General features: G+C 44.2%; 1 protein-coding gene across 1 annotated transcript in view; it reads right to left on the bottom strand.

Annotated features, from left to right (window-relative positions):
- Nucleotides 1-1,787: 1,787 nt before the first annotated feature.
- Nucleotides 1,788-24,279, bottom strand: part of LOC123967989 — a 35,571-nt gene continuing 13,079 nt past the window's right edge. Inside the window, exons 3-5 of the mRNA XM_046044428.1 lie at nucleotides 3,940-4,089; nucleotides 3,494-3,688; nucleotides 1,788-2,008 (exon numbers count right to left, since the gene is read on the bottom strand). Coding sequence (XP_045900384.1) covers nucleotides 1,788-2,008; nucleotides 3,494-3,688; nucleotides 3,940-4,089 — 566 coding nt within the window. The remainder of the gene's footprint in view (nucleotides 2,009-3,493; nucleotides 3,689-3,939; nucleotides 4,090-24,279) is intronic.

Genomic DNA, 24,279 nt, shown 5'->3' with positions numbered 1-24,279 from the left:
GATTAACATGTTCATGTTTTATAAACTAAAATTTATAGTAAAATGTAGTTTTTATACACCAAAACCAACTATCTATGTACGTGGACATCATGCAACAGTGGTGTCAGATTACATTAAGTCTGATTTTTTTGTACTCTTCTAGTTTATCTATTCTACTTTTTTAAAGATGTATGGAATTTTATTATTAATGTAGGAAATGTATTAATTATATTAATTAATAATGTTAATAATAAAACAGACATTTAACAAATATATGAACATAAGTAACAATGCAAAAGTGCATTTTACAGAATTAACTGGCAACATTTGACTGCTTTTCAGGTTTTCACATGAAATAAAAATAAGTATTTTACTGACAGACGGAGGAAATCTGTTGAATTGGGATGTTATGTTATAACTGAGATAATTCAATATGAAGTTAGATAAAGATGTAAAATATGCTGGTTTCCGAATACCTGTGGCTAACGTTATAAATGAGTGTTTTCCTCCATTTGTTACTAATATGTTTGGTTGTTAGTTTTCAATAATTGTACTTAAATGCATAACATGACATAAAAAAACACATTATTACACATATAAAGTAGAAGGGTTTGTATTTTAGCACAATATTGAGTAATTAAAATAATCTTTCAAAATATCTAGATAATGTTTTTAATAAAAAAGGGTTAAACCTAGAGCATTTTTTCTCCCGTCCAGTGAAACAAATAATTCCTTTGAAATTTTGAGGCTTACAGCAAGCAGCAGTAGTGTTTGACGTTGGACATGGGCAACACAAAAGATAAAGACTCTTTTCACAACCTTTCGTGATTTGTGCTTTACAGTTTTCATTGACCTCGCGATGCTTTTCATCAGAATCAGGAAAACGTGGTTTGGAAAGGGAAAGAAAACTATTCTGCTCCAGCGTCAGACTCCTTATTCTGGCAGTCCTGCAATAAATCCTTAACCATGAAGTTGAATCAACACCTCTCTTAAACAGTTTAAACAAAATCTGAAGATTATAATCTTTATGACAGTTGGATTTATTGCACAGCTTTTGTATTAGACTGCATTAGTTTCAGCCAGGTATAACAAATAAAGTGGCAAGTGAGTGTTTACGGGTGTGGTGACCATTTTTAAACACCTGAAAAAGATATTTGTAGTTTAGTCAGTGTGCAGGTGTTCCTCTTTTCATGATTACTGATAACTTTGCTCCTTTCAGAGACATAACAAGTGTCTGTGATACAAATGCCGTTTGGGTTTGCAACAACTTGTTTTTATTATCAATTAATCATCCATTGTGTATCGGATTAATTAATAAATCATTCAGACAACAAATGTTGGGGGGAAAAAATTGTGAAAAATGCCATTACAAGTTCTTCAAATGTCTTGTTTGATCCAGTCAAAGATGAAGCCAGTAAATCTTCACGTTTAAGAAGCCGGAACCAGAGAGTAACTTTCATTTTTGATTATAAAACAACTAACCATTTATTTATTATCAAAATGTATAATCTTATTAATGTGACTGAATGGGAGCAAAATCTGGTGGAAATCCTGGAACCAGACGAGGTTGTTACACCAGTACAGTAATATCACATTTTAAGTATCACATACGTGTGTAATGTTCATCTGTCCACATACTTTTGGCCATGTTTGAATTCAGCTCTCTTTGTCGTATAAGAAGGTTATATATATTCAAAGTGCAGCATGCAGACAGCTGTTGAGGCCCGGCTGTGACCACTACTCTCCTCCACCCTCCCGGCTCGCTCTGACACGCAAGTCCAAACAAAGATGACCTCACCACCGCACACTCAAACGTGACTCAGAGCGGCCGGGCCGCCAAGCCAGCGGAGCGTGAAGCTCAGCTGCCTGCACATACTCTCCCATCTGTCGCCTGAAATCCACAGCATCAGCCCCCAGCCGAGCTCCATCAGCCCTCCAGAGATTGACCCAGCAGGCGTGGGAGGAAGTATTGAGGAAGGGGAGTCAGGGTATAAAGTGTGTGGAGGAGGAGGAGGAGTAGGGGGCTTGTCTTTCCCCACAGACAAGAGAGCATGTCATGGTCAGAGAAATTTAATCCAACACTCGGTGTTGGCGTGCCGGCTCCTGGCTGCAGGATTGGGTGCCCTGGCTTGCCTTGAGAGCTACTGTGTGTCCCCCTCCCCCTCGGTATAATGTCCCCGCTGGCTTCCTCTGTTGTTGCTCTGCTGACCTGATTCTCTGCTTTGTCAGGGCAGTTATTTGGAGGCGTTTGATGACACACTGGGAGTCTGCAGCCTGATCATGCCTCTTGGCCTCTTCAGAACATGGATTTGACCTATGCTCCTCTCCAGCACAACAGACATGTATTATAGTATGTAAAGCTGGATTTACTGTGTGCAGGAGCTCAGCCTTTATTCTGGGAATTGCTTTCATCTTGGACAAACTTGTACCTTACGATTAATGACTAGTGTCAACGTTCAATGCATAGCAGTGTGTTCTTTATGAAGTGAGGTACAAAAGAAGGGGGGTGGAGGTGATGGATGTCCAACTTTCATGCAGGAAACCACAGTTTGCATCCTCTCACAGATAATACAGGAGTTGCTAGGAACAGATCTTGAAGACAGCAAGAATGTTGAAATGTTGGTGTTAAATAGAGCAAAAAACATACACTCTGAATTTATTCTGGGGTTTTGCAATACCATCCAATATTGATGGTCTTGTTTGATGTTGGCAGCTGACACTACTCCTTAAAAATCTGACTATACACATCAAGCTTATAACATCAACAGATATTCACTGAGACCAGAGGTGGAAAGTAAAGAATTACATTTACTGCAGCCGGCACAGCGCAAATCGCTTCAAATCTGAAAGGCCCAAATCTTAGGGTGCAAAGTGTCGGAGGGCTGCATACTGCGTCGCAAGAGGTTTTCGACTCAGTGCGTATCATCTCTGCCCAGCTGATGACACCAGCGATTTTAATCATGTGCACCTCACGCTGAGTCCAGACAGTATAACGTAACTGCTAGGCAACAGTTTGCAATATAAAACTGAAGCGGAGCCTTGCTCTGTTTTGGACTGTGAGCTGCACTTTATCGGAGCTGCTGAAGTTAACATCTCTGTGGATTTGTGGTGAGATTTCTGCCTGATCAGTAGTGTTTTTGGTTGGCTTCGGTTTCACATGCAGCATGCTGTCCCAAACTCCAACGGTCTAAAGGGGATAGGCTATATTCCAGCGGATCAACTACAATAAAAATATTATGAACTCTCATTAAATGATGACGTTAGTCTCGTAATATTACGATTTTTTTCTGGACATGTCTGAGAACCAGAACATATGGGAGATATATTAACTGTGCAGAAAGTTTTGAACATGAGCAGAAAACCTGCTGAAACACAAGAGCTATTACAGTCCAGGAGTTTCTAACTGAATTAATTTATCATTGAGGTGAAAAGGTCCCACGTAGGCCTATTAAAAGAGGTTATTTCCCCAAATGGAGACTCAAAAGAGAAGGGAAGGCCATGCATGTGTACTGACTCAGCAGGGATTTTATTAAATTAGAAAAGTTGATAGGATAGGGAGTCATCCAGCCAGAGGGAACGATCACCGACTGTCTGCAACGTGAGGGAGTGGACATCCAGGGAGATGAGGTCGCGGAGCGCCCTGACGTTGTGGACTGTTGGACGCTCTTCATTTTACGTATTATCCATGATGATACGGAAAATTTAGAAACTGCAATGGCGAAAAAAACATTTCATGGGTTACTAAGAGGAGCCAAGCTCCCCTGTAGTTTGCATCCTGCTTGCACCACGAGTAGTTGCTAAAAGAAGTTTTCATAGTTTAGTAAGAGGCTTTGCTCAAATTAGCCAAAAAGACATTTGACATTGCTAATGTTGATTGGCACTAGCAACTTGCTGGTAACTAGTTAATTATGCTAATAATTTATTATGTTAACGCCTATTATGTCACATTTAAATTGCCACCTGTTTGAATGTAGCATAAATAGGGATATGACTTTATATACAGTCCAGTGCGGCCTGCAATTTCTTCTTCTCCTTCCTTGAGGGCCCTTTGTACCTGTAGCTGATTAGGACAACCAGCTGCAGCCGCGAGAAGGACGTCACGGCACATACCTGAAGAGAGAGCGCGAGAGAGAGAACACATGGACCACAAGACACAAACACTACCCCAACACAGGAATTTACAGGACGTAACAATACGTCAGTTAACAAGCCGGTTAAGAAACGTTACTTGTGTAAGCTACGCAATTTACGGAACCTACGTAACTTAAATAAAAACATTTAATGTTGACTTTTTCTTTCAGGAAACAAAACACCGGCCTCCTGCTTGACAGTCCGGTTTCTGGTCTCCCATCCAACCCAACCACCTCCTTACTCAGTGTTTTCTGTTAAATATCCAAAACTGAGTCTACAGGGCTTCCCCCACTGCGTTGAACTATGACCCCATAGGGATCCTCAGTGCATTACAGACAGATGCTCACGGTCTTGACCATGCATCCATATGTGGCGAGTTGGGAGTGAAAACGGGTTGGTCTTGTCACTGTGTGTTAAAGCTCAGTGTGTTTTTCCACATTTGAGGGCGTGCCACACCAGCTGCTAGGTGGGCATTATGATGCATGTTTCATAGTGACGCGGATAGGTTGCGAAAGTAAAGCCTGGACTATAATCATGAACATCAACAAAAACAAAATCTATAACACAATAGAGGAAAGGGAAAAATCCTAAAAGCATGATATGACCTCTTTAAAGACTGTCGACACCAACTGACCCAGACTGGAACAGAGCCGTTCTGTCCTCACCTCTAAATCATATTCCCAATCAGCTCAACCGTCGCACTGTGTGTCCTCACTTTTAAGCTGCTTTTTTACCCTCCTCCATGTGGTGCACCAGACATATTTTGTGATCTACCAAAGCTATTTCCTCACATTTCTAACTACCTAGTTTTCAGTTCGACTGGGTCGTAGCAACTGGGCTCGGCATTGATTTCACTTCAATTAGATTAACAAGTAGATGCAGACAGAAACTAAATCAAAATACTGATTGATAATGTTTCCATCATGGTCTCAATGAAAGAGTCACGCAATTATCTGCAGCACATGGGAAATATCTTCTTTCTCTCTCTCTCCTGTGGTGTCTGCCTCTGACAGGCTCATATTATGTGAAACCTGCCTTCCTGATTTTTGATTGTGACATAATTAAGCTAAATAAATTTCATTGTTATGGTACCTGTTTTTTTATTATTCTACTACAGACAAAACCTTCATGTCCCAATACAGTCCTCGACCACACTAGAAAGTCCCCAAAAATATAATGATTATGTGTGGTCACGTCTTCTGAAACACATTTACATAAAAGTAGTTGATGAAAACACTCTGAATGACATTTTACTTTGCCAAACTTTTCAGAAAGTCAAGGTCAAGATTGAACTGTCAAACTCAATTCCCGTTAACTTTAAACTTGCTCAACAGGTAAATGGAAAATATGACTACTGTAGAGCGGCTCTCTGCAATTGTCTCTTTCCATCACAGTAAATGACGGGGCTTTGGGATACATAATGTATAAACAAACTGCATGGCTTATGATGTATGACACATGCATCTGGTGAAGCAATGGGGCTGAAATCCTACACTGGACTGTAAATTAATGCCTACATCAGAGGTATCGATGACAGGACAATGATCATGCCTGACAAAGAAGTATAATTCATCTTATTGGCTTAATTCGTCAAAGCATTACACTTAATTTCAGTATCACATGATGCTTTAAATCTCATGGTAGCTTGTGGTGTGTTTCGCCATGTGAGGCTCAGTGTGCATAATGCATTACTAGCATACAAGTATAAATAATGAATCGCTCTAAATGTCAGTAAAAGACAGCAAAATGTCTTTGTTTCTAGGATAATGACAACCATTTATCAGGAGACATTCTCTGGGGATATCAGTAATTCCTTCAAAAATACATTTTATTGTGGTCTCAGACTGTTGTTGATCTCCAGGGAATTACATATTTACCGTGATTCAAGTTGGTTTTAATTGCATTGCAGAAAGAGCAGATCTAACCAGTGGCAGACTTAGGTTGTTTGTGGGGCAGGGGCAAATAAAATAAAAAGCCATACCAGCTAAATGCTGTACAGTACACAGCACTATATTGCATTTTCTCCATTAAAACAGCATCCTAGGGCTCCTCATCATGTTTTATCTACCATAAGGGCATCCAAATCCGCTCTTTTGCTGCATTTATTCAAACACAGGGACACCAGGAGGGTGCAATTGCCCCCCTGTCAGTGTCACATTCCTCATCACTCCACACAGATCTGATGATTACAGCTTTTCACTGGAAGCTTAAATGACATTAAAGTCACATGCTTCATGTACGTCATCATGTTCACCAAGTCAGTTTCCATTTTGCATTTTGTCATTAACAGATCAACTTTTACACCTCAGCCAAGCATAAATAACTTTTTTGCATCCAGCACATTGTCTGTGAACACTGAAATTTGAGCTAAATGCTATTGTCATCATACACTAAACAAACGCAACACTTTCATTATGAGCTGAACTCAAAGATCTAAGACTTTCTCTATGTACACAAAAAGCCTCAAATATTCTCTCAAACATTGTCCTCACAGGTGTGGCGTATCAAGATGCTGATCAGACAGCATGGGGGATTGCACAGGTGTGCCTTAGGCTGGCCACAATAAAAGGCCACTCCAAAATGTGCAGTTTCATCACACAGCACAATGCCACAGATGTCGCAAGTTTTGAGGGAGCGTGCAGTTGGCATGCTGACTGCAGGAATGTCCACCAGAGCTGTTGTTGTGAATTAAATGTTCATTTCTCCACCATAAGCCGTTTCCAAAGGCAGAGAATTTGGCAGTTCATCCAACCGGCCTCACAACCGCAGACCACGTGTACCCACACCAGCCCAGGACCTCCACATCCAGCTTCTTCACCTCCAAGATCATCTGAGACAAGCCACCCGGACAGCTGCTGCAACAATCGGTTTGCATAACCAAAGAATTCCTGCACAAGCTGTCAGGAACCATCTCAGGGAAGCTCATCTGCATGCTCGTCGTCCTCATTGGGGTCTCGACCTGACTGCAACTTCGCACAGCCATTGAAGAGGAGTGGACCAACATTCCACAGGCCACAATCAACAACTTGATCAACTCTATGCGAAGGAGATGTGTTGCACTGCGTGAGGCAAATGGTGGTCACACTAGATACTGACTGGTTTCCGGACCACCCCTGATACACTGAAACTGCACATTGGCCCACTCCAGTTCTGAGGTGTTTACACTGGCTTCCTGTCTGTATAAGAACTGATTTCAAAATACTGCTGTTGGTTTATAAAGGACTGAATGGTTAAGGGCCAAAATACATTTCTGATCTTTTGCTTTGTTACAAACCACCATCCAGACCTCTCAGGTTGTCTGGTATCAGGTCTGCTTTCTGTCCCCAGAGTCAAAACTAAACATGGAGAAGACGTTCAATTTTTATGCCCCGTATATCTGGAACAAACTCCCAGAAAACTGCAGGTCAGCTGAAACTCTGTTCTTTTAAAGGAAACCTATTATGCTTTTCCATATTTTATGTCTTATCTACAATGTTGGATGTTCATGTTAAACATTGCCAAAGCTTCAAATGATGAGGTTAAAGGATTTAAAAGAAATCCTTGTGAGCAAAACCCTCAGATTTCCTCCTGTTCTGAACACTGTTTTTTGCTTTTTCTACGACACACGGAGCTACACAGAGCTGGTATTCCATATGTGGTCATTTGCTCCTCACAGCAACACTCCTACCTGTACCGCTCAGCGACAACAACAGCCTGGTAACATGCTTCAGGTCTTGGCCAATCAGAAGACAGTGAGCTTAAGGGCTGCCATACAGGAATCACAGAACTACACTATAGGACAGGGGAAGCAGTATTATAGGTCTCCTTTAAATTAAGAGTGTTTTTTTTTTACCACTGCCTTCAATTAAATCATTAGGTTTAGGTCAATATCTTACACTGCACTTTTATTGTCCTGTTTTTGTTATGAAGTGGTGTGGGGACAGAGAGGACCCAAAAGCAGCACTCTGAGGGAAGGAGGTTTGAGGGATAAAGGGGTAGAGGGACTGGAGTGGAGGGAGAGGTGGATGTTGGGGAAACACAGGCACGGGGAACCAGGAAGACTGGGGGCCAGGGAGCCGGGGAACACTGGTACGAGGAAGCGAGGAGAGGCGGGGGAACAGGGACGACGCCATGGGGGAAGTCCGAGTAGGAGAGAGCCGGTGGATGAGCCCAGCCGACTGAACGGAGGATGAGGGTGAGTGTACCTGGGAGGGGAACAGACAGAGAGACAGGGTTAGGGATGACAGCGACAAGGCACAGGGAAAATGTGAAAAAACATGAAAGCCTGAACACGGAGGTGGCACCGGGTATGGAGCAACGATGATCAAGCGAGGATGGTGTGGAGAACCGGGGTTGAAATACAGGCAGTCATGAGGTGATTACTGGCAGGTGTGGCAGGCTGACGAGGTGGCTGATGAGATGCAGGTGCTGGTAGGTGGCTGGGCTCAGGAGCAGAGGGAGAGAGAGAGAGAGAGAGCACACAGGGGAGAAAACACAGGGAGGCAGGCAGGGAACAGAAAACCAGGGAAAAAGCAGAATAACTGATAAAAAGGAGAAAATACCAGGACACTCACTGTCAGCCGGGCTGCCACCACAACAGTTTTACCCTGGTTTTATTTCCTATTTAATTTTTTATCATGATTTATTTTCTATTTCACCCTTTTAAAAATTTCCAATTTCCCTATTTTGCTTTTGTTTTATGTAAAGCACTTTGAATTGCCTTGTTGTTGAAATGTGCTACACAAATAAACTTGCCTTGCCTTGATGTTTAGTGGGAATAATGTTTACCGTGTTCACCATCTTAGTTTATCATGTAAGAAACATTTGCTAATCAGAACAAAAGTAACAGCTAAGGCTGATAGGAATTTCATTAGTAAAAGCCAGAGGCTCACCAAAGGTAATACAATTTTTTCTGAGGGGAACATGTCTTTCCTTCATTGGAGTAAGCAAAAGTCACAAACCATTGGGATACATCATCTGGGAATCATGATTATATACCAGCCCGTTCTCCTTCCCAGAGTGTCAAATAGCTACGCTTTGTCACGTCTTTTGGTGTCTGGTATTAATGCACATGGCAGCCTTTCGCGCCATAGTTCAACACACTGGGGAAATCCCTTAAGCGCCATTGTTCAATGCTTAAACCTAACCCAGTAGTTTTGTTGCCTAAACCTAACCAATGTTAACCACTAGGTTTATTGTGAAAGTCCAATCAGATGTTGAATAGTTATTCTTGATAACTTGACCACAATGTTAAGTGCTATGCTCAGTGCATTAAAAAGCGATGCAAAGGGGTCTAGACAAAGCCTCCATATGTGATGCGTTGAGATGAGAGCGTGTTGAATATACACAACTGTGTTCCAATCTCCCTAGAAGATCTTACACAGGATACATGAAAACTTTGACCTACTGTCAGAGTCAGAGGATCGTCATTGTCATTAGGATTCATCCTCTGGGGAACATGACTATCTGTACAAAAGATACTTCAGTCTGAACCAAAGCGATGACTCTTAAGTGTTATGTTTTTAACCGGTTTGGAGCTGTGTCAACAACAACAACAGCATGATCTTGGTTTGATTTTGTCTCTGATTTTCAACTGATACCTGCAGGTCAGGACAGAGTTTCACATCCTTTTTCGGCCTTGCAGGGTGAGGTTTGACCGTAGACACACAGACAGAGAGGAATTGGATTGCTGTGAGGACACAAACGGCGAACATGACATAAAAGGAAATGGTTTTACATTGATCTCTGTGAGCCACAGCTGGAGAGACTCAGTTCAGCCTGGGAGACTTCATTATTGTGGGATGACTGTGATAAACCCTGCTTATTCAAAGTTTGATCTCAAAAAAGTAGAAACCAAATGAGCTCTCCATTTTTACTATGCCTGACTGTTTTTCTTAATAGGAAACAAACTACCTGAAAAACCAGCAAATTCTCACTCCCAAGTCATCAAATATGGACGCTTGGTCAAGACACGTGTAGGGCTCTGCTGTCAAGTTAGCAATAATACGGTAAATATGCAACATTTGGTTAGACTTTCAAAATAAAACTAGTGGTTAACGCTGTGAGACGTCGCAATATGGTTAGGTACCGACACTACTAGGTTAGGTTTACGTAAGTCACATAACGTATGCAGCATAAGGAAAAAGAATGTTGACTTTTTGTTTCACATGGTAAACAAACATGTTAAAAACTGATGCCAAGGGGTCCTGATCAAATGTTCACGTTCGTGTCTCCAGATATCCCTGTGTCCTCCTCCGCTGTGTGTGTGTGTGTGTGTGTGTATAGCCACATTTCGAACAAAGTCCCCGGATCTCTTTTCAAGAACTAAAAGGTTCCTTCAGCCCACTATTGTGTGCGTTTCCACCGTGGTCTAAAGACCTGCGAAGATTAGAAAAATTAACCAGCTGATGTAGGCTGTAAGCCTGTACGCCGTACAAAGTGATGCAAGGGCATCATTATTTGTAACCACTATCCATGAGCAAAATTTGTAATGAAAAACTATAGGCCATGCGTGACCAATTTAAAGCAGCTTCTTTGTGTGGGAGTATAATGAAGAGACACATGATAAAGATCATTACAAATTTAGTAACAAACTGTCACAATCCTGTCCTAAGGTTGCTGGGGTTTCATTATTTTGGCCGTGCCTTCGCTGTGTTTCTGGGTTTTGGTTCTTGATTCTGAGGTTTGGGTTTTGTATCTGTATTTTAGTTCTGTTGAGTTTAGTTCACTGTAAGTTTACTTATTTATCAGTTCAGTATCTGTTATTTAGTCTGTGTTATTATTTATCTGGTTATTATTTTTCAGCTAGTGTTTAGTGGTGTTTTGGTATTTTCCTTATTTCTGTCTATTCTATGTTTACGGTAGTCCTCCGTGAGTAAATGGCAGGCGCTCTATGGATAGTAACCATGGCTATGGCTTCTCTGTGCTACACAGCTGCAGCCTATTTGACTTAAGTTAAAATTATAGGCTGCAGAACTTTATCTGATAGGCCTCATCTAGTTTTGTGGGGTTGCGCTGCCATGTGAATTCCTCCTGTTGATGTCCTATAATAGATTGTAGAAACTCACAAACAGCGAGGATCAGTCTCTCTTCCAATGATTTGTGCTGCGCTTCACGTACAAAAAGTTCAAGACAATTCAACTTCGGCAGCGGGCGGGCATGTGCGTGAGGCGAGCACGACAGTTTCACAGGAACGCTTGTCCCTACACCTTGTGCTCGACCACTTCACCTCACTCTAACAGGGACACTTGCTACTGAACACAGACTGTTTATAAAAATGTTTCTGCTGATACCTGTTACCTGTACACAAGAAAACAGATTTATGTTAACAAGTTGCTCAGAAGGTGCTTGTTATGATTTTCTGATCGTGGCTCTGGACTCGAACTTAGATACTAGGTAATGGCCTGGCAGTGACAAAAAGCTTTGGTTTAATATTTGATTTAATTACATACAAGAAATATTTTAGTGCTACTGTGTAAAGGGAATACTGCTGGGAAAAAGCATCTTCTTTGTTTAAAGTGTTTACAAATCACGTCATTGCACTTTTGTGTATATAGCAGTACATTTAAATTAAAAGAGTGCAATGCACTACTTTAAAATTCATTATTCAATTTTGCGCATAACAATGCAATTAATTGCAATTAATTGCAGAAAACCATGCGATTAAAAATTTTATTCGGTGCCCAGCACTAATAATAACACAAAGTTGCCTGATACTTTCACAGTCAGCCCCAGGCCTACATGGTTGGAGCTATTAATAATTCAGCAGTAAGAATCACAGTCTGCCTACCCCCCCCCCCCCCCCCCCCCCCCCCCCCCTCCAGGAAAAAAAAAGTGAGCTCCTTCGAAAGCTAGGGTGTAGTTCCCACACTGGTCTGTGTGCGCGTTTGGGTCTGCCAAGAAAAAATCCCAACACTGTGTTGTATATAATGTCACAGAATGAATCCCACATCTTTAAATGCTAATGTACTGTTTATAGGAGATACAAACAATACTTTTATCCCCCAGTGTTAGAAACAGAAGGGCATGATGAGAGTAGAAACAGGAAGCATTTAGTGCCATTTTCAGTTTCAGGTACAGTTTTTCTGTTAGCATAAACCAATGAGCAAATGTGTTTTAGTGGCCTTTCGATGTGAAACTGGTGCATCAGGTTTGTTACTTAATCCTTCTTTTAAATAGAGACGTAAACAACATTAATGTAATTTTTTTTAACGTTTTTTCTTGCTTCTTCTTGAGCTCTTGAGCTTTTCATACCGCTTATCTGTCTTTACATTCTGAGGAATGTTGAAACGTTTTAACTTAAATCAAGAGACAGCTGTATGTGGGTTGCTGATGTGTGTCACATTTACGTCATGGCAGTGTGTGGCATCACTATGACCAGCTACACTGAGGGGTACTATCGCTGGGTACTATCTGCAGTGAGAAATGGAGCACGGCCAAGTCGAGTCGAGTTGAGCTGGTTCTGGTAATGGAAAAACGGCATTAGTTGAGTACTTTAGGCTATTTGATTATTAATTTTGTTTGGAAACTTTAACTCCACTACATTTGAAAGACATATTAATTGATATTGTACTGTGTGTACTGTGTTTGCCATAGAAGAAATAAAAAACAGTCACAGTAAACTCCTGCCATGCTGTCAGTGAAATTCCCAACTGCAGAAACTGCTAAAACAAGGCTGGATCAGTTTTTAAAAAAGGAATCAACTAACAGTAACGTCTAAGCAAAGGGCAGTCCATACAAAAGCAAGGCAAGAAAGAAGGTAACAAAAATAGTCCACTTATCTCAAAATAATCCAAACAAATGATGAGCAGGGGTGAAACCAAAAAATACTAATAAAGCCTAGTTCACACTACACTGTAATAGGCCCGATTTGCCGGTCGGCGAGCTCGGCGACAGTCAGGCTATGATCAGGGGTAAATAAGTGATCGATCGATGGTTGCCAGTCGTTACGGGTGAACTGTTCAACAACGCATTGCTGACACATCGCCGACATCTGCCAGATATCTAGTATGCCAAATATCTGGAAGAGTCGGCGGACTCGACATCCACATCCAGAAACAACACTGCAAAACATTTTTACTCCCTTGCAGCTCTCTCTGGAGCTCAGACAATCCCTGCTACCTGCGTGTGTTAATCCATTCTTTCACCCAGATTCTTTGTCTTTATAATTGCCATCTTTATAATAACAAACATCTGTTTTGTCTGTAGGTTCGCATCATTTCCTGTTTCACATTTCACGTGTGTTTTCTTGACAAAACTTGGTTTGGAGACCAGCATCAGCTGACACAGCTGCTGTCAGCTCGTGTAGTGTGAGACTCCTGTCACAAGACGGCAAGTTTTGTAGTGTGAACGGCCGACGCTGAAAGTCCCGTAGTCTGCACGAGCCTTAATCAGAAAGGGCAGAAGCAGATCCGCAGACAAGGATAACACAAGACAAGCATCCAATGAGGTCTGAAGAAAACAGCAGGGCAAACAAGCAGGGAGGAGCCGAACAGGTGAGACTGGTAAGGGGTAGTCAAGGCTAAACAGGAGACTGACCGACTCAAAATAAAACACAGAAACACAGACCAAACAAACCATTACAAAAAGAAACAGGGAAACAGGCTGAGCCACAGACCTAAAATACAAAAAAAAACCAGACCCTAACAAACCAGACCGTGACACTACTGTACAGTTCATTTTTGAGACTTGAGACTTAAAATGAAGAAATCTTACGTATGTAAGCATTTGTTTAATTCCAGAGAGAAAATGTTAAACTAAGTTGTCTGTGCTTGTAGTAGTTGCAGTTTTTATGCTATGGTTGTGCAGATTACTTTAGCCAAATCCACTGTTGACACACAATAATAGATATAATGGTCTCCTCAGCGCTGAGAAGTACAGGTAGATACTTATTCCTCATGTAAGACCATCAGGGAGGCATCTGGCCCCAAATTTATTCTACAGTGTAAAGAAGAACAAGGAGTCCTGGAAGTGATGGTACAGCCCCCGAAGAGCTATAATCTCAACATCATCGAGTCAGTCTGGGTGGCGGCTGTGGCTCAGGAGGTAGAGCAGATTGCCCTCTAATCGGAAGATTTCCCGTTCAATCCCCCGACGACTGTCAATCCCCCGATGCTGTCTGAGTGTTTAAGCACTTGGGCGAAATACTGAACCCAAAATTGCTCCTGATGGCTGTGAATGTTCAATTCTGTTTCTGATGAGCCTCCGCCATCAATGAATGTGGTAGTGTAAAAGAGCTGTGAGTGGTCGGAAGACTAGAAAGTAAAGAGAGAGAAGCAACTAAGGCTGCCTAAATCCACAGGAGGAATGAGGGTAGATGTTTTAGCCAACCTACCTGCCAATCGCATCCCAGCGATTGATCCACATCCATTAACCTATTGTTACGACCCCCTGTTGTCTAGGGGTGTGGGGGCCATAAACATATAGGCATAAACTGGAGTTGTTCTTAAAAAGGTAACCTTTATTGGTAACCAGAGGTGCAGGCAGGTAACAAACAAACAAAAGGAGGGTGGATGAGGGTGCTGTGAAAATATCAAACCAAGTTAAAGAAAAGAGGTCCTCAAAAGGAGGACTGTGCCTAACTATATATTTAAACAAGGTAGATTCTTACTAAGAAACACAAAGACACAGCACCCACTGCACCTAATGAAAACTAACACAAAAGTACCAAGAGTGGTGATCAGTGTGGACTCTAGCTTTTGCCAGCCACACGCTGGTAAATGCGCACAAAAATCACTTACAAGGTACTGTGACACTGGCTACTAAACATAACCACAAACAGGCTATGACAAACTTAAGTGAATCGCTCCACTAAACACAACTGCAGAGGCTAACTAACAACGTACTTACTTCACTAATATGGCACACAATCAACACATGAGGCACACAAGTCAACTGGCTGTGACAAGCTGCCCAGAGCAACTGGCGGGATCTCCTTAAGAGCAGGAGGTAATACTGAGGTGGTGACGAGCCATTGGTCGAGCTGGAACAGAGGGGACCAATGGGTGGAACTGAAGTCAGCCTGACAGAGCTCCACAGAAACCAGGAAGTAGGTGGGTCTTCATTCCATAGGTAGGGTCACACAGCCTACTTGGTATAGGTGAGACAGAGGGTGGAAATACAGAGATGACAGCGACATCCGTGACACTATGGTTCTATTTCGTATAGGCTTCGCCCTCTAAGGCTATCGCTATCGTGTTTACCCCTTCTGCGTGCCACTGAGAATTTTAGTCTACGCCCACCCACAGCGTGGGCCTCTCCTACGTCCGCACCTTGTATATATACACACACACACACACACACACACACACACACACACACACACACACAACGGTGAGACCCAGCCTTCGGCTCCCATTTTTCTTCAGCACTGAGCTGTCTAAAGAGCAGAAGATTTGTCTAAAGAGCAGAAGATTGTCTAAAGAGCAAAGACTTTCCAGCCAGAAAACAAGAAGAACGATGTCTTCCAGCAAGCCGGCCAGAACAGGGCGAGTCGCCGCGGTGTCTGCCACACGGGCTACATCGTGCTGGGTGATCTCCGTCCCCGCTGCGAGGCGTGCCTCAGACCGGAGCACGCCGGCTGAGCGCTCACTCTCGGTTCGCACTGCCCGTTCTTTGCCCTTCTGCCCCCCCAAAGCGTGGCGGCGCCGGGCGGATAGCTTTGCCGTTCAGGACGAGGAGGTGTGGCAGTCCAACCGCTCTCTGGACGAAGCCCTCGATCTGCTGTTGACGGAAGAGCGGGGTTTGGATGGCACCACTCTTCCCATTCACGGGTCTCTGAGCGGCTCCTCGCTTCCCCCGTTCCGACCTCCAATGACACCGGCCTCGACGCTACTAGGTTACCGCGGCGAGGTAAGCTAACAGGGAGCTAACGGATAGCTAACGTGACACTCACATGCGGTCTGCCTGGATCAGCCGACCAGGGAGACCCCGTGTGCCCACATTAGCTGCGGCTAATGACATTGAGCAACCGGTTTCATTGCTGCTGGCCGAGCTATGGGTCGAAAAAGAGCTGTGTGAAATCTTGTTGTTCCTTTTGTGGAAGTTGTTGAACAAATGCTGTCTGTGTCTGTCTCAGCCGAACCAGCCACACCAAGCACACATTTCCCACACTGTGTGAGCCAGCTGCCGTTAGCCAAGTGGTTAATCTACAGCTTGAAGCTCAAAGCAACAAGCAGTACACTCTGTTCACGATCAGAGGTCCCTTCACACACCCCTCCCCACAGAACCTGTATGAGCCCACGACAGCGGACATTCACCCCCCCTCAGCAGAGCCTGGCTGCGGGCTCTCGTCCTGCATCCAGAGGTGTGTGACAGGCTGTGTTGTGTGCTGTACATGTGTGATATATGGCATCAAGTGTGTGCCAAGTTAAGCACAACAGGCGATAGTGACGCTGGGGAGAATTGTGTTTCTTGTAACTACAGAACACATTTTGTGAGCCAGCAGCCTGGGCTTGCTGCAAAGCTGCACATCCTCTCACCCCTTGCCCCCCTCCGTGACATGGTCAGGTGGCTGGCCCGAGCCCACATGTACGCCTCCCCCACCCTCTTCCCTTGCCGGGCGAGCGGCGCGGCGATGAGCCCCTGCCTCCCTCCCCTCACCAGGTGAATGGCATAACGGACAGGCTGCAGCTGGCTGGATGGCTTTCATGCAGTCTGGATCCGATGCCACAAGCAGAATATTTCCTCCTCGGCCCACCACTGTCTCTACAAAGTCAGTGGCAGCTGTCACACCGCGTGGACCGGCTGCAGCTGGCCGTGCGGCCTTCATGCAGCATGGCTCCGATGTCGCAGGCAGACCTTTTCCTCTGTTGCCTGTCCCTGCAGGGGACACGCAGGGAGGCGCTCCCTCCTGCATGGCGGAGTGTGCTGGCGCCCGTGACCCTCCCTTCCCCGCCAGGTGTTAAGCTCTCCTGTTCGGTGAAACACGGAGGTTGCTGCCTGCCAGGCCCCCCGACAGCCGGCATCCCCGCCTATTTTACCTAGACGACCTGCTGCTGTTGGCACCGGTGGTTCATCTGCCTGCGTGTCGACCCGGTGAGACAGACGGCGGACTTCTCTCTCTCTCGGTCGGGGTCCCCCTGGGCGGGGTAACATCCCACATCTCAGTCTTCACAGAGAACCTGCCTCTCTCAAGTGGTGGCAGGTGGCAGGGCCGCAGGCCTCACCACCTAAACGCTGGATCTTCTGACGGTGTGGAGGGTGATCCTTCACTTCTCCCCTCTGCTAAGGGACCAGCACGTGCGGCTACCTACATAAACCGCCAGGGCAGGGTGTGCTCAGCACAGCTACTGGGTCTGGCCAGGCGGCTGCTCCTGTGGGCGCGGACTCACCTGCTCTCCATCAGAGCAGAATACATCCCTGGCGTGCTGAACAGAGGGGCAGACATCATGTCGAGGGGAGGCCCTCGCCCAGACGAGTGGCGTCTCCATCCCGATCTGGTGGCCCAGATCTGGCTCCGGTTTGGCAGGGCAGAGGTGGATCTGTTTGCCAACAAGGCGAACGCTCAGTGCGCCCTTTGGTTTTCACTGAGCCTGCAGGACGGCCCCCCCCGCTGGGAGTGGACGCCTTCGCTCACCCCCTTTGGCCTCCATGGCTGCTGTATGCCTTCCTTCCGGTACAGCTGATCCCACGCCTCCTGGATTGCCTGCAGTTTTCATCCTTGGCGGTGATTCTGGTGGCACCGGTGCATCCTTGTTTCCTTGTTTCTCTCTCCCCAGCAGCTGCTGGCAGGGCAGCCATGGAAACTCCGCTGGAGAGGGGACGCTCTTTCTCAGGCAGGGGGTAAGATCAGGAGTTACCCGCTCCTCGACCAGCCTCTTCTGGGCCTGGCTGCTGAGAGGCGACGCCTGGAGGGCTTAGATCTCTCCCGTGAGGTGGTTCGCACCATCCAAGAGTCGAGAGGCACCTCCACTCATTCCTCTTACTCCTAAGTGGTCGGTTTTCCAGCGCTGGGTCTGGACCAGGGGACGGATCCGGTCGCCTGTCCGCTGCCGGGGGTACTTTCGTTCCTCCAGCCGCTCATGGACAGGGGGCTGGTGTTCAGTACGGTTAAAACCTACACTGCCGCCATTTCGTCCTGTCACGAGGGCTTCGGGGACAGGACTATGCTCTCCCACCCCCTGGTGAAGCGCTTCCTTAGAGGGGTGCAACGGCAGCTTGACTATCCAGCGCCCTAACCCGACATTCATGCCTAAAAGCATTACGAGCTCCTTTTGGTTGCGGGTCATCACCCTCTCTGGCTTTTTCCTCCCCCCCATGGGTCGGCGGAGGACGCCACGTCCCACCTCATCTGCCTGGTGCGAGCGCTGTCCTGCTATGTGGCGTGCACAGCCGCCTGGTGCCGTTCGCAGCGTCTGTTTGTGCACTACAGGGAGCGGTCCAAGGGACTTCCCCTGTCGGCGCAGCGCCTGTCTCACTGGCTGTGTGATGCCATTTCTCAGGCTTATGTGTCTGCCGGGGAGTCTCCCCCGAGAGGCGTCTCCTCAGTGGCGTTGCACGGTGGGATGACAGTGGACGACATCTGCACGGTGGCCTCCTGCTTGTCCCCATGTTCTTTTGTCCGTTTCTGCCTGCGAGATGTCTCCCGTCTCTCTCTGACTCACTCAGTACTGAGTGTTTTGGCTGAGTGATCCTCCTTGTGAGTGTGCGGTGCGCCCTCTCCCATGGGACGGTGCGGAGGGGCGGCCGCTGCTTACGTGACCCTGCCTTGTAAGCAACTGACGTGGTTGCTGTCGTGACCCTGCCTGCGTCTGTACAGCTGCGGGGCCCCCCACCCAGTTTCCTGACTTACGCATGGGTCGGCCCTCGGCCTCCCATGCCGCGCCGTCGGTGCTCGCGCGCACTCCGACACCAATGCCACGGTCAGTGGGTGACTGGGTGGCTAATTATGGCTCTGGGCAGGTGAGTTGTGCTTGGTGGTACCGTATGGGCCAGTGAGGCGTTGACTCATCCTGCTTCGCCTCTAACCCAATAGCGATAGCCTTAGAGGGCGATGCCTATACGAAATAGAACGGGGGTTATGTACTGTAACCTATGAGTATAGGCACAGCCCTCTAAGTTGTAGGCATCACTGGACCTTGGTTCTCAGTGCTGAAGAACAGGCATTTGGGAGCCCAAGGCTGGGTCTCACCGTTGTGTATATATACACAAGGTGCGGACGTAGGAGAGGCCCACGCCCACTTCAAAGTCAATATCAATTCAGAGCTGAGTGTCCAGACTCAGGTCGCATTTAAAAAGATCCGATCTGTATCGGACTTGGACCACATATGGAAGTGGCCCAAAAAAAAAGATCAGATTCCATGTGACTTGGCCTGTTCACACGGTCATAAAACAATCAGATCTGAGTCACATATGGGCAAAAAAATGAGATTTGAGTCACTTTGGCCTGCAGTCTGAACGTAGCCTAAGTGTCTCTTATCTGCCAGGAGCTGCTACGCCAACCTAACGTCACCTCATTTGTTAGGTCAACAAAGTGTGAAGAAGAGAGTCCTTCTGTTTCCAGTCCTGGACCATAGCGGACCGCAGCAAACACTCCAAAGTTTGGCTTAGCTTCACTAAAACAGAGAACGCCACAGCAAAATGCAACAGCTGCAGTAAGGAGGTTTGGTGCGAGGCAGGAAGCAGCTCCAACATGACGAAGCTTTTACTTCAACACGGCGTGAATCTGAAGGAACGCTTCACCGTGTTCAACGTGCCGCGCTCTCCCAGCTACAGTGACGCCCCAGATCCAGCTAACGCTAACAGTAGCAACGTCTCAGGTACAAAACACCTTTTATACTGAAGGGAAACCAGTGATGGCTACAAATGATTCAATAGATATTTCTCTTAGAGACGAGTCCCCAGAGACACCCCTCTAGGACAGAGACTCCTTTCACTTTAGCCATGAAGGGGAAGATGAGTGAGGAGGAAGAGGATGAAGGTCACCGAGCGCTGACAAGACCTGTGGTGAAGGGACCAGAACTAAAGTAGAATCCCAAACCCTACTGAGATTGTACTTGTGCTGATTTCTTCATGTTGGGAAAAAACATCTAGAAAAAACATAGTATGTCTTATGGAAGCGCATTGGAGAGGAGAAAACTAACTTTTCAGTCCCTACAGACATTCTTGTTGTTCCACGTAGTGTTGTAGTACTCGAGACCAAGACCAGTCTTAAAACCACTTTTTGATGGTCTCTGTCTCATCTCGGACTTGACTGCATTTGTCTTGTCTCGCTCTCGGACATCGAGAACTCTGGATTTTATTTCAACCATAACTTTGGGAATATCAATAAATTGCTTTTGCATTGTTTGATTTCCCTAAAGAAAAATGTGTTGTTCCCGTTAACAACTGTCCCCGCGATGGTAAACATGGAAAAGGAGTGTTGAATAAAGATGTTTAAGTCTTAGTGTTTGTATGTGGGTGTTTTAATGGGAATGTGGATCTTTCAGATCAATGTGAGAAGTACCTATGATCTTGTTCCACATTTTATTGTGGGTCATGTAATGCAGGGAACTGGTCTTGGTCTTGACTCGGTCTCAACCTCCCTCGGTCTTGGTCTCGACTTGGTCTCAGCCCCTAAAAGTCTTGGTCTTGTCTTGGTCTCAATAAACTCTGGTCTTGGTCTTGACTTGGTCTCGGTTTGGGCGGTCTTGACTCCAACACTAGTTCCACGTGTGAAAAATTCACATGTATGTATTTTGTAAAAGGCACAATCTGAGCCATGTAGAAGGAGCAGATGGATGAAAGCCACGTAGATGCACAAGAAATAAATAAATAAATTTCTTTTAATGCCTCTCGTTGGAGAGCTGCAGTTTATTTTATTTTTAACAAGGCAATTATTCTGCACCCCTGCTTCACAGTTGAAGTTCAGAGTTTAGGTGAGCACTGTGAACAGATTAGATTTTTGATTTTCTTTAAAGGAGACAGTACTAAGCATCACCAAGGTGTGATGAGTGTGCTTGATGCCTTCAGGGTGTTCACGTAAATAAAGAGTGTGTTCTTCCCCCAGTCTGGTTAGATAGAGGTTTATATAACGCATCTATCTTTGGTCTTTGTTGTCTTTCTGCCCTCCTGTCCTTCAGCGTCATCTGTCCATTTAAAGACGCTGGTGAAGGCCGGGAATTTGTCGACTCTACCAGCCACTTTAGCATTTAACCAGACATCATTTCGTGGTTCTTTTCAGCTCGCAAAATGATGCAGGGTGTAAAAATATTGTTTTCATGTCACCTGTATGTTTTTTACTGTATTTTATCCATTCTATTCTATCTTTAGTAATGTTTTTATTCATTTATAGTTTATTTAAAGGGCATGCTCATGATTTATAAAAATCTATTACAATTGTTGCATTTCCTGGGTTATGTCAATTGTGTAATTGCCTTTTGCTTTTTGTGAATAAATATACAAAATTGTAATTAGTGTTGGGGGGGTTGCAGCTCTTTTTGTTTGAAATAAGGAATGAGACACACTTGAAGATTATTCATCATCTGCATGTCCCCGGAGTTTCTTTGTTAGATTAAAAAAAACAATCACAGCGCCCATTCTGTGTGAGATTTATGTTTGTGACCCGTGTTTTGAAGTGGACGGAGCACAGATGGGACAAGATAACGTCATGTACTGTTTAAGACAATAAAAACCGGAAAATAAAACTCAAAAAGTGGGATTGTATTATATTCAAGGATGAGATGTTTACGTATTCACAAGAGCAGATATTCTTTTACGGGTGTTACACAAGAGTCTCTTGACAGACCGCTACAACTTGCAAGTCTGGGGTCATGTGACTTTCTTTACATGTCTCTTTAACATCAGGCTTTTTGCAAATTAAACACTTAAAACAGTTAAATAAAATCTCGCAACTATCTACAACAAAAATGCTGCTCACACATTAATGCATCAGTGATTATAATCATATTACAATTTGAAAGGGGTTATTCAGCATAATAAGTTATTTTAATTGGCCATTAATCCCGTAGTTTTAGTTAAGTAGGATTTTGAATGCAGGTCTTCCACTTGTTTTTACATTCTTTTAGTACTAGTTTTACTTTCAGCTTTAATTGTTTTGCAGGCTATCACTTAACAGACTCTGAAAGTGCAAAGTAGCCCAAATACATTTACTCAAGTTCTGTACTTAAGTAAATTTGATAAACAAGATGTCTGAGTTGTTGGCGTTTCAAATTATCAAATTGTTACAATAAAAAGCAAATATTAGAGTAATATCTAAAAAAAATGTAAACAGGTGTATCAGAACCATAGACTGTATATAAAAAGATCAGAACTTTATTTTTTTCTTCTTTCGTCTTGCATCAATCATCTCATAACCCCACATATTTATCTGGTCAGCCTTTGGAGGGGCCCGGCCCATAGGTTGAAAACCACTAGACTAAACTCTAATTGTAAATAAAGGACTCAAAACTAGATAACTGTATATAAAGCACTAAAACTATGCTGATTAAACATTGATGCATCAGTATAAATAATCTAATAATGTCAGATGTACTGACTGAAAAAGTGTCAGGGTACTGTAGTACTTTCACTTTTGATACTTCAAGGACATTTTGCTGAGCCGGTTGGAGGAATGATATTAAACAAAGCATCGGTGAAGAGCAGCATGTGTCACCTGGGATATATCTTTTATGAATCATTCCTTAAAATCAGTCATTTGTGACTTCAAATTACAAATCATCAAACTGCTAATTCATACACTTAGTAGATTTACAGTATTTCTTCTCCCCAATTTAGCAAATTTGTGTTCTCAAAAGACCTTAATTTATTCCCCCAAATTGAAGGTGAACGCCACCAATTTCATAAAGAAGGGTCTATTTAACGGTAATATTGAGTATCACAAGTATATTTCTTCTGTAGCTCTGGAGGAGTTTTATTACGGTTAAGAAAATAACATTTTATCTCAGTTTGGGATCCAGTGTTTTCTAGGGATTCAAAGCCATGATACCTTGGCCTCTGCTGGTCTGATTTTGATGTTCCTCTTTATGGAAGTGCCATACTAAATTGCTGGAGTTCTCTTTTCAATATAGTATTAGCATACAGTGTGGAAAAAATGACACTATCACCAGACAAGACCGTCTACTTTTTGTGCCAAAGTGCCAATGTGTTTGGGTTTTTTTTAAAGGTCACTTTCTACAGCAACAACTGTGTGTTTAGGATTACAGTGACATTTATTTTTTTATTTAAATTACATAACTAAATTACATGTAACTAGTTACTCCCCAACACTGCATGTGCGTTGGTACCAGATGCTAAAGCTGACGTGACAAAGTGCACTTACTTGATGCTCTGTGAATGAGAACAGATAAACAATGAGCTGAAACTATGAAGCTCTATAAAGCCGAGAAGCTGCAGCCTCAGCTGATGAATCTCTGTAGCTTCATCACTGCCAAAGACACCCAACACATTGTCATTTCATACATTGTTATTATAATAAATTATCGACTATAGACTGTTTAAGGGATCACCAGAGTTAATAGAACATAGAGCATAACAAATTTTATGGCAACCTAAGCTGTCACTCAGAATACAAATGTCAACCTCAGTAAGTGGATCGCCAAAGTGATTAGGATGAATCCTCTTGGGACCACGGATGTCTGCACAAAATCTCATGACAATCCATCCAATCCGTCATTGAGATATTTCAGTCTGCACCAAAGTGGTGGGCGATATCGTTATTCCTGGAGACACACAGCTAGCGGGGCCACTGGAAAGAGACTTTCCAAAATAAAAAAAATGAGGTGATGAAATTGTCATGATGATTCCACTGCCTGCAAGAATGCAGCTCTACCTCTGCATTCGACACTTACATTGTGTATTACAACAAAAAACATGTTCCTCACTCTGTAAAATTTTTGTCTCAGATTATGTTCAGTACGAGTTAAAATTTGACCTGAAGCTGCTGATCCCAAACATTTCCGTCTTTATTTCACGTGACAAAGAAAGTACTCCTCCTATGACTTCCAACAACTCAGAAACAGCTTGAACGCTGAAGCTCTCCATTAAAACCTGTTAAGCTCTTAATTTAGAAGCCGCAGTAATGAAACTGACATTTCAGTCATAAGGCAGTCGTTATATCCGTGTGCTCACTTGACTTTTAAATTAAATGGGTAGTAACCTGACAAAGTGGCGTGTCTCGTTTGATGAGACACTGTGTGTGTGTGTGTGTGTGTGTGTGTGTGTGTGTGTGTGTGTGTGTGTGTGTGTGTGTGT

Source organism: Micropterus dolomieu, linkage group LG03, assembly GCF_021292245.1.
Source record: "Micropterus dolomieu isolate WLL.071019.BEF.003 ecotype Adirondacks linkage group LG03, ASM2129224v1, whole genome shotgun sequence".
NCBI classification, from domain to species: domain Eukaryota; kingdom Metazoa; phylum Chordata; class Actinopteri; order Centrarchiformes; family Centrarchidae; genus Micropterus; species Micropterus dolomieu.
This window is presented reverse-complemented; position numbering and strand designations above follow the sequence as displayed.